We start from the raw sequence: 11,358 nt of genomic DNA, 5'->3' as shown, positions 1-11,358 counted from the left end.
AGAAATTTGTGCAAATTTAAAAAAAAAAGAAGAAAACCTGAAATATCATATGGTCATAAGTATTCAGACCCTTTGCTCAGTATTGAGTAGAAGCACCCTTTTGAGCTCGTACAGCCATGAGTCTTCTTGGGAACGATGCAACAAGCTTTTCACACCTGGATTTGGGGATCCTCTGCCATTCTTCCTTGCAGATCCTCTCCAGTTCCGTCAGGTTGGATGGTGAACGTTGGTGGACAGCCATTTTCAGGTCTCTCCAGAGATGCTCCATTGGGTTTAGGTCAGGGCTCTGGCTGGGCCAGTCAAGAATGGTCACAGGGTTGTTCCGAAGCCACTCCTTTGTTATTTTAGCTGTGTGCTTCGGGTCATTGTCTTGTTGGAAGGTGAACCTTCGGCCCAGTCTGAGGTCCAGAGCACTCTGGAAGAGGTTTTCTTCCAGGATATCTCTGTACTTGGCCGCATTCATCTTTCCTTCAATTGCAACCGGTCGTCCTGTCCCTGCAGCTGAAAAACACCCCCATAGCATGATGCTGCCACCACCATGTTTCACTGTTGGGATTGTATTGGGCAGGTGATGAGCAGTGCCTGGTTTTCTCCACACATACCGCTTAGAATTAATGCCAAAAAGTTCAATCTTGGTCTCATCAGACCAGAGAATCTTGTTTCTCATAGTCTGGGAGTCCTTCATGTGTTTTTTGGCAAACTCTATGCGGGTCTTGCACTGAGGAGAGGCTTCCGTCGGGCCACTCTGCCATAAAGCCCCGACTGGTGGAGGGCTGCAGTGATAGTTGACTTTGTGGAACTTTCTCCCATCTCCCTACTGCATCTCTGGAGCTCAGCCACAGTGATCTTTGGGTTCTTCTTTACCTCTCTCACCAAGGCTCTTCTCCCACGATTGCTCAGTTTGGCTGGACGGCCAGGTCTAGGAAGAGTTCTGGTTGTCCCAAACTTCTTCCATTTAAGGATTATGGAGGCCACTGTGCTCTTAGGAACCTTGAGTGCTGCAGAAATGATTTTGTAACCTTGGCCAGATCTGTGCCTTGCCACAATTCTGTCTCTGAGCTCTTTGGACAGTTCCTTCGACCTCATGATTCTCATTTGCTCTGACATGCACTGTGAGCTGTAAGGTCTTATATAGACAGGTGTGTGCCTTTCCTAATCAAGTCCAATCAGTTTAATTAAACACAGCTGGACTCCAATGAAGGAGTAGAACCATCTCAAGGAGGATCAGAAGAAATGGACAGCATGTGAGTTAAATATGAGTGTCACAGCAAAGGGTCTGAATACTTATGACCATGTGATAGTTCAGTTTTTCTTTTTTAATAAATTTGCACAAATTTCTACATTTCTGTTTTTTTCTGTCAAGATGGGGTGTTGAGTGTACATTAATGAGAAATAAAATGAACTTTTTTGATTTTAGCAAATGGCTGCAATGAAACAAAGAGTGAAACATTTAAAGGGGTCTGAATACTTTCCGTACCCACTGTGTATATATCTATATATATATATCTATATATATAGATATATATATATATATATCTATATATATGTATATATATTATTTCTATGTGTGTATTTTGTATTTTAGTAATCAGCAGAAAGCAGAAAGTTAAATATTATGAGTTTTATTTATCTCCTAGATTGCAGTCAATTAAAAGTCAGCGGTCAGAGCAACGGAAACTCTTGAATAACTCTTCAATAACTCTTCAATAGCTCTTCAATAACTCTTTAATAACTCTTCAATAACTCTTTAATAACTCTTCAATAACTCTTTAATAACTCTTTCTTAACTCTTCAATAACTCTCCTAATAGAAGACAGAAGTGGAGTAACAGATCGGAGAGCTTCCAGGCAGCATTGTAACCGAACCTGTTTTTATTGTTTAGTTGTGGAGCACCAGTTTGTTGTTTCCGTTCATTTAGTTGGTTTTGAATGAAGGAACCATTCAGTGAAGTCTTTGGCTGAAGACACGAGCGGTTTGAAAGAACTGAAGACAAAGAGGACGGCAGGAACGTTAAAATTAGCTCCTCCTCCTAGGAGCATTTATATAAAGAAGTTTTAACGAGCACAGAAACACAAACAACATGCTGAAGAACTTGATACATGCAGACCAGCTACCAGATGTTGAACTGTCGTACACCTCCATCACATTACATGATTTAAATCTCCTGCAGATAATATGTACGTACTAAACTTAGATTTGGACAGACAGCATCTGGAAACTATGATGCTCCACATACATTCATATGACACCCAGCTGCTGGAAAAAAGAACATTAATATATTCATTAGAAATGTTATATAGCAGACAAATCTGCATCCCAGAAACATACTGAGGCTTATTTCTGCTGCAAAATAAGACATCTGAGGACACACAGAGAGAATAACTGCCAGAAACCTGAACAACACCTCTGGAGAACAGCTGAACAGAATCTGAAAATGTCATTCTGTTCTAGAAAAAAGAAAAGAAAAAGAAAACCAAACAATAAATATGTGTTCTCCAGGGCATTGAAGTGCTCCACTTTAAACTTGCTTGTGCATTTACTTTATGATGTGACTGAAGTTTGCATGAGACCTCGTCTCATTACCGCCGACGGTGACTGACAGCTTCCCCACATTCACTCCTCCATGCTGCTGGTTTACTGCAGCGCTGCATTCTGCTGCCCGTCACCATGGTTACATGCAGCCCTCGGTCCTGACAGGAGGAACATGCCCGGCACCTGACTCGGCACACGTATGTACTTCTGATGTTTGTGTGTGTTGAGGTCAGCTGTCTTTGTCATCAGCCATAAAAAAATAAAAAAATACTCCAATTTTATTGAGAAAATAAAAATTTCCAAAAATGGAAAAATAATGTGAACGATGAAAGCGTTAATTGTAAAATAAGTTGCACATCTGTAAACATGTTGCCACTCAGCTTCTCCACTCAGTGTTTACTTTAATGTGTCGGTGAGTTATTTAACAAGCAGATGTAAGCAGACGGCAAACTAAAACACTCAGCTCCTTTTATAGAAGACATTCTTTATGCATTCGTCATATGAACATGAACTCCAGCAGCACGCTGCACACTCTGACATTTCACTTCAGATCCTGTGTGTTTATTTAGATTTGGCTATTTTTAGAGTAAATGTCTTCAATTTTTCACTTTTAGTCCCAAAGGTCAGAAAAAGGCTCCTCGTGGGATCAGAAGGAACTCGAACAAGAAACACAATCTATCATGTTCTGAGCAAACAAGATGAAAGACTCAACATCAATTTATAAATCTGAATTCAGAAACTCATGTAAAGTGATTTTCCTCCAAAAATGAGACATTTCAACCAAAAGAATTTGAAATGTAGAGTTTCTCACCTGTTTCCATGTGTAACATTTCTAATGAAGGTTAATTCTGCATCTTCTGTTAGTTTTCAGTGACATCATCCATCACACCAACCTTCTCCATTTCCTGCCTGAACCTGTTTGGTTCTCACGCTGCAGTTTCTATCTCTTCAGGAAAATATTGAACCTCGGCAGCATTTGGTATTTTAGGCGTGTTGCCATCAGTTGTCATGTTTTTCAGCTAAAGGGCTCCCGACAGACACTTAGTGGAAGAAGGTGGTGAGACTCATGAAATCACATGCAGAACTATAAGTGATTGGAGGAACTGAACTTCTGACTTTCTGGTTTCCAGACAGACTTTTTAAATAGGAGACTCAACCATTCAGCATGTATGATGCCTACCACAGTGAAGAGCGGGATAAGATGTCTGCGATCATGAGAGGTTCCTTCTGATATCAAACTGACCTCAGAACTGATGTGCAATGACTGTATGTAAGCTGTGGATTCAATTAATATGACAATAAGACATCTACGTTTGTTTTCCATTCTAAATGATGCGCCGGTATTAAACAGGTCAAACATCACAGCTCTCTGTCATCCTGATCATCATGAGCTGAATCTGAGCTCAGATCAGCATCAACTGCACATCGGTGAGGTCCTGAAGTTTGAAAGTGTCGGAGCCTCCGATGAGCTCACCGCTCAGGAATCTCCCATCTTCTCCCGTCTCTTAAAAAGAAACTCAAACACGGCGTCTTTCTGTGCCAGCGAGCTTCCTCGATGCTGCGCTCAGGAAGCTTTGTAGGGCCGATAAGGAGGGACGGGAAGGAGGAAACTGTGTGCAGCTCAGCGTTCCTGGGTTTTCTAACTGTGTGCACGTTGGCCATGAAATCAACGCTAATTAATAACAACCAGGAAGTGGCAGGTTTGTTTTCATTGTGCAGCTGAACGTGAAATTAGAAGTGTTATCTCGGCCTCTCAGGCGCCTGGTTGCCTTGTCTGACAAGACGCACTTTTAAATGGATCCCTGCAGGAAAACGGAAGTCAAAGGTCAAGCTGTGGAACAACAGCTGTGGAGCTAATAGTTTAAAGGTATCAGAAAAAAAGACTATCATGAATGAATTGGATGAGTCATCGATCACACTGAGACTACAGAACTTCAGTTCAAGCATCTTATTAAGACGTTTTAAAGTAAAGTGATGTATAAATAACAGCACAGGAGGAGTGACGTCCATCAGTGGACACCTCCGGAGAGGAGGTGTGTTGGGTGCAGGAGTCAGCTGATTGCTTTCTGTTTTTTAAAATCACGTGTACTGTTGCCATGCCGACAAAGGTTCCATCATTTTAAGGAACAAAGTTCAGTTCATCATTTCAACCGAAGCCTTTATTGTTCTCTAACAAAGTGGTTTTCGAGTTTAAATATAACAAGTTTAGGAAACTTGCCTGTGGTCATATTTGATGGTTGGAACATGTATAAATACAACTTTAAACATTTCCATTAACAAATAATCATCTTAATAACAAACAGTTTCATTACTAATATTAGTATGATATTAGTATATTATAGTAATTGTTGTATCTGATCAGTCTTCACGTGACAAAATAAAAGAATCAGTTTTTTGTGCTGACACAAAATATAAGTCGAACATCCTTTAAATCAGGTGGAGTCGAGTGGGGTGAGGTGAGGTGGGGTCGGGTTCAACATCTCTTCAACATCTCTCCAACATCTCTCCAACATCTCTTCAACATCTCTTCAACATCTCTTCAACATCTCTCCAACATCTCTCCAACATCTCTTCAACATCTCCATCAATCTCCAATATCTCTCCAACATCTCTCCACCATCTCTTCAACATCTCTCCAACATCTCTCCATCAATCTCCAATATCTCTCCAACATCTCTCCATCAATCTCCAACATCTCTCCAACATCTCTCCATCAATCTCCAACATCTCTCCAACATCTCTCCAACATCTCTCCATCAATCTTCAACATCTCTCCATCAATCTCCAACATCTCTCCAACATCTCTCCAACATCTCTCCATCAATCTCCAACATCTCTCCATCAATCTCCAACATCTCTCCAACATCTCTCCATCAATCTCCAACATCTCTCCAACATCTCTCCATCAATCTCCAACATCTCTCCAACATCTCTCCATCAATCTCCAACATCTCTCCAACATCTCTCCATCAATCTCCAACATCTCTCCATCAATCTCCAACATCTCTCCATCAATCTCCAACATCTCTCCATCAATCTCCAACATCTCTCCAACATCTCTCCATCAATCTCCAACATCTCTCCATCAATCTCCAACATCTCTCCAACATCTCTCCATCAATCTCCAACATCTCTCCATCAATCTCCAACATCTCTCCAACATCTCTCCATCAACATCTCTCCAACATCTCCAACATCTCTCCAACATCTCTCCATCAATCTCCAACATCTCTCCAACATCTCTCCATCAATCTCCAACATCTCTCCAACATCTCTCCAACAATCTCCAACATCTCTCCATCAATCTCCAACATCTCTCCAACATCTCTCCATCAATCTCCAACATCTCTCCAACATCTCTCCATCAATCTCCAACATCTCTCCATCAATCTCCAACATCTCTCCATCAATCTCCAACATCTCTCCAACATCTCTCCATCAATCTCCAACATCTCTCCATCAATCTCCAACATCTCTCCATCAATCTCCAACATCTCTCCATCATCTCTCCAACATCTCTCCATCAATCTCCAACATCTCTCCAACATCTCTCCAACATCTCTCCATCAATCTCCAACATCTCTCCATCAATCTCCAACATCTCTCCAACATCTCTCCAACATCTCTCCATCAATCTCCAACATCTCTCCAACATCTCTCCATCAATCTCCAACATCTCTCCAACATCTCTCCAACATCTCTCCATCAATCTCCAACATCTCTCCATCATCTCCAACATTTCTCCAACATCTCTCCAACATCTCTCCATCAATCTTCAACATCTCTTTTTCTCCTTCTTGTCTTCACACACTGCATCTTACATTCTTTATTTTTCTCTCTAATTTCTCAGCTCTGAAACCAGCATCAACTCACCGAGGTGGAGCTGCATGAACGTGTCTATATAAAGCCTCCCTCAACCATCCCTCCCTCCCCCCTCCTGCCCTACCTTCCCACAATCCTCTCTGCCTCTCAGCCCAACTGACCGACGCACAGTTTCCTGGCCTCGGTTCAGGAAACTGCCGCTCCAAAGAAGGAGGAGGAGGATGGAAACTTAGAGACGGCTGCTTCGCCTTGGATACAATAATAAAACACACACACACACACACACACACACACACACACACACACACACACACACACACACACACACACACACACACACACACACACTGCTGCCTTTGTAATCAGACTGTCTGGATGTCTGTTATCAAGACGTAGTGTGGGAACATTTAGAGCCTCAAATAAACAACGAGGAGGGAACGTAACATTCCAGAGGTGCCACTCTTTCTTTCTTTCTTTCTTTCTTTCTTTCTTTCTTTCTTTCTTTCTTTCTTTCTTTCTTTCTTTCTTTCTTTCTTTCTTTCTTTCTTGAAGAGTTTAGAAAGTTTTAGAACAAGTGACTTTCTCTGTCCCTCTGTTTTTATTCCCAGTCTCCATCCCTCCTTCCTTCCTGTTCTGGTGCTGCTCGGCGGTGAGAGAAGGATTGTGTGTTTCCTCTCTGGTGGTGCTCGGTTCTGGTGACTCAGTCTTGCCTTTGGATAACAGAGTTCCCTTCTTCCTCTCTGTGCAACCGGCCACTGTGGTGTGTGTTTTCTCAGTGTGTGTTTTCTCAGTGTGTGTGTGCACATGCTGACATCAGATCCTCTTCAACAAAGACCAATGATATCTCTTCATATTGAAAGTTGTAAATGATTTATGAGAAGTGTGTGTTTGGTGTTTCAGAGGCTTCCAGACACAACAGAACCTGATTGGACGATTCTTTCCTCATTCGTTTTTATGTACACAGATTTGTGTCAAGAACATTTTATCAAACTATCTTTTAAAAAACAGTTCTTGTCACTGCTAATCTGTTATCAGAAAAGAAAGACTTCAAATCAGTCAAATGCTTTTGTAGTCGTGGATGTCCCAAATATTTTATTTTAATTTTCTATCATATATTTCAACTCTTTCCACAACATGAAGGATTTAAATGACTTCATAACACACACACACACACACACACACACACACACACACACACACACACACACACACACACACACACACACACACACACACACACACACACACACAAATAAAACCCTCCACAAAAATGTTCTGTATGCTCACACACGCACAAACAAAGACTTTTCCAACCCCCTCAGAAATAAACAGAATTACTCTGTGAGCAACGAACACACACACACACACACACACACACACACACACACACACACACACACACACACACACACACACACACACACACACACACACAATCAGTGAAACCACACCAGCCAGAATACTCTGCAGATGACGTGCGTCCTGCCACAAAAAAAAAATTCCTTTTCTGTTGTCTGGTGTCTCCCCCTCTACGTCTCCTCGTAATGGGTTGGCAGCAGGTTGCTATGACAATACTAGGTTGCCATGGTAAGGAGGTTACATAGCCCCTCCCCCAACACTATCCTGTGGGTTTGGACAGGTTTGGAGACTGGATCAGGCTCTGAGACATCAGAGGGAAAAAAAAAGCTCCTGCTGTTTTATAGTTTACAAACTTCACTCAAACTGGACCGAGTGGTATTTCTAACAGAACCTGGTTCCGAAATGAAAACTATGACTGTAGGAAAAACGTTGTGTCAGCTTTAAACCGGAGAGATGAATACCAAAGCAGCACTTTGAGAACTGTGGTGGCTCATGTGTGGATTTTAGAGCTCTGTCTGTCCAGAGATATTATTCTGTCAAAGACGGGTTGAGAATTTAAACCTGCACCAGTCAATGAACTGTAAGATGCATCATGTCTTCAAGACAAAGCTGAACAAACAGCTTCACAGCTTTAAACTATTGAGAACTACTTAAAAACAGACAATCCATGAACTAAAAGTCAACCACAAAGTGCCAACGGTGGAGAACGAGTCTGAGTTGTAAAGGTCGTTACCACGCCAACAGCCACCGTTCCCAACTGATAACGACAAGAGAAACCGCAGCAGACCTCAGTGAGAAGTGTGTTTGTTGGATCCAGAGAGTTAAATGGTGACGTTTAAGCACTAAGGAAACTGTTACAGAACAAACTGAGCCTCTGTCAACATTGACTGCGTTTAAATAAATACAAATCCTCTTTAAATGGTAACAGCATATCAATTCTGTTGTCCTGACCACAACAGAGGTGTGCAGCTGTGTGCTTTTATCAGCTGACAGAGACAAAAGAAAACCTGACACAAAAAACACTGGAAAAAAATGTTAATGGCTGAATTTGTGAAAAAAAATGTCCCTAATTATTTAGATTCTATGAAGGATATTCAGAGCAGGAATTCATGATGATTATATAACAGGAAAAAGACTCAGAGCGCCGTCTGCCACATCAGAGGGAACTCCCTGGGATGAAGGAGAGTCTGACAGGGAAACCCCATCATCTCATGACATTCCTTCCAAAACCTCACGCACACACACACACACACACACACACACACACACACACACACACACACACACACACACACACACACACACACACACACACACACACACACACACACACACACACACACACACACACACACACACACACACACACACACACACACACACACACACACACACACACACACACACACACACACACACACACACACACACACACACACACACACACACACACACACACACACACACACACACACACCAATCCAGAACCTCCTGCTCTACGGTGGGTGTACGGGGGGGAAAGCCCGTGGAAAAAAACAGACAGAGGTTAGCTAACAGGAACATCAGCATAGCTGCACCCTGAGGACACCCCGCAGTCTGAGGACACCCGGCACTCTGAGGACATCCTGGAGCCTGAGGACACCCTGAGGACACCCTGCAATCTGAGGACATCCTGAGGACACCCTGCAGCCTGAGGACACCATGGAGCCTGAGGACACCCCGCAGCCTGAGGACACTCCGCAGCTTGAGGACACCCCGCAACTTGAGGACACCCCACAACTTGAGGACACCCTGCAGCCACGTGGTGCGGTCCAGATGAGTGAACGTGATGGAACATGTTCTGTGAACCTGGACACGTACGGGTCAGCAGCAGGGATCTCCTATGTCGGCTAGTGGAGCATTGGTAATGATGCTCCGGTTGCCGTGTAAATGTGCCGTGCCGGACACGCCCTCATCCCCCGGCTCAGCGGCCCATGTCATGGCATTGTATACTGCTGGTAGCAGGGAGGAAATGACGACATGTTGTGGAGCTGTGGATGTGAAAACGATACCCCGGAGAGTCGTCTCTGTTGACCACACAGCCTCAGCTGGCTGCTTCCGGGTATTGTCATCATGGGGGGAAGGAGGAGGGGGGTAAAGTAGGGGGACTTCGCTAGGACTCGCCCAAAAGACTCTCTCAAACAACTTCAGCAGGAGGGAAACCGTGGAAACATAAAGAATCCAGTGGCTGTAAACAACACCGTGAGCTTCCTCTGAGCTGACAGAGGAACTGGGTCACAGGTTACTGAGAAGCTGCAACATGATTGGACAGGATCTCCTTCTGCTGTCATGCAGAACGATCTGATTCCTGACGGCATCGCTGGAGGTGCAGGATTTCCTCTGAAGGGTTCTATAGTTGCAGGGTTTCCTCTGAAGGGTTCTGTACGTGCAGGGTTTCCTCTGAAAGGTTCTGTACATGCAGGGTTTCCTCTGAAAGGTTCTATAGTTGCAGGGTTTCCTCTGAAGGGTTCTGTACGTGCAGGGCTTCCTCTGAAAGGTTCTGTACATGCAGGGTTTCCTCTGAAAGGTTCTGTAGTTGCAGGGTTTCCTCTGAAGGGTTCTGTACGTGCAGGGTTTCCTCTGAAAGGTTCTGTACATGCAGGGTTTCCACTGAAAGGTTCTGAAGATGCAGGGTTTCCTCTGAAAGGTTCTGTACATGCAGGGTTTCCTCTGAAAGGTTCTGTACATGCAGGGTTTCCTCTGAAAGGTTCTGTAGAGGCAGGGTTTCCTCTGAAGGGTTCTGTAGATGCAGGGTTTCCTCTGAAGGGTTCTGTTCATGCAGGGTTTCCTCTGAAAGGTTCTGTAGTTGCAGGGTTTCCTCTGAAAGGTTCTGTAGATGCAGGGTTTCCTCTGAAAGGTTCTGTACATGCAGGGTTTCCTCTGAAAGGTTCTATAGTTACAGGGTTTCCTCTGAAGGGTTCTGTACGTGCAGGGCTTCCTCTGAAAGGTTCTGTAGATGCAAGGTTTCCTCTGAAAGTTTCTGTAGTTGCAGGGTTTCCTCTGAAGGGTTCTGTACGTGCAGGGTTTCCTCTGAAAGGTTCTGTACATGCAGGGTTTCCTCTGAAAGGTTCTATAGTTGCAGGGTTTCCTCTGAAGGGTTCTGTACGTGCAGGGTTTCCACTGAAAGGTTCTGAAGATGCAGGGTTTCCTCTGAAAGGTTCTGTAGATGCAGGGTTTCCTCTGAAAGGTTCTGTACATGCAGGGTTTCCTCTGAAGGGTTCTGTAGATGCAGGGTTTCCTCTGAAGGGTTCTGTTCATGCAGGGTTTCCTCTGAAAGGTTCTGTAGTTGCAGGGTTTCCTCTGAAAGGTTCTGTAGATGCAGGATTTCCTCTGAAAAGTTCTGTAGAGGCAGGGTTTCCTCTGAAGGGTTCTGTAGATGCAGGGTTTCCTCTGAAAGGTTCTGTAGATGCAGGGTTCCTCTGAAGGGTTCTGTATGTGCAGGGTTTCCTCTGAAAGGTTCTATAGTTGCAGGGTTTCCTCTGAAAGGTTCTGTACATGCAGGGTTTCCTCTGAAGGGTTCTGTATGTGCAGGATTTCCTCTGAAAGGTTCTGTAGAGGCAGGGTTTCCTCTGAAGAGTTCTGTAGATGCAGGGTTTCCTCTGAAAG

At 43.7% G+C, this 11,358-nt stretch overlaps 1 protein-coding gene across 1 annotated transcript; it reads right to left on the bottom strand.

Annotated features, from left to right (window-relative positions):
- Window positions 1–9,987: 9,987 nt before the first annotated feature.
- Window positions 9,988–11,010, bottom strand: LOC138614808 (uncharacterized). Its single transcript, XM_069688389.1, has one exon. It carries the CDS (start codon window positions 11,008–11,010, stop codon window positions 9,988–9,990), a length of 1,023 nt encoding a protein of 340 aa, XP_069544490.1.
- Between the last annotated feature and the right edge of the window lie 348 nt (window positions 11,011–11,358).

Source organism: Brachyistius frenatus, unplaced genomic scaffold (assembly GCF_029030835.1).
Source record: "Brachyistius frenatus isolate BFR_SWC_R1_liver_20210118 unplaced genomic scaffold, ASM2903083v1 Contig_581, whole genome shotgun sequence".
NCBI classification, from domain to species: Eukaryota; Metazoa; Chordata; class Actinopteri; family Embiotocidae; genus Brachyistius; species Brachyistius frenatus.
Note: the sequence above shows the minus strand (reverse complement) of the source record. Positions and strands in the feature narration are given on the sequence as shown.

Coding starts and splice junctions, on each gene's coding strand:
- LOC138614808 (XM_069688389.1), bottom strand. CDS start 11,010: ATGAACAGAACCCTTCAGAGGAAACCCTGCATCTACAGAACCCTTCAG.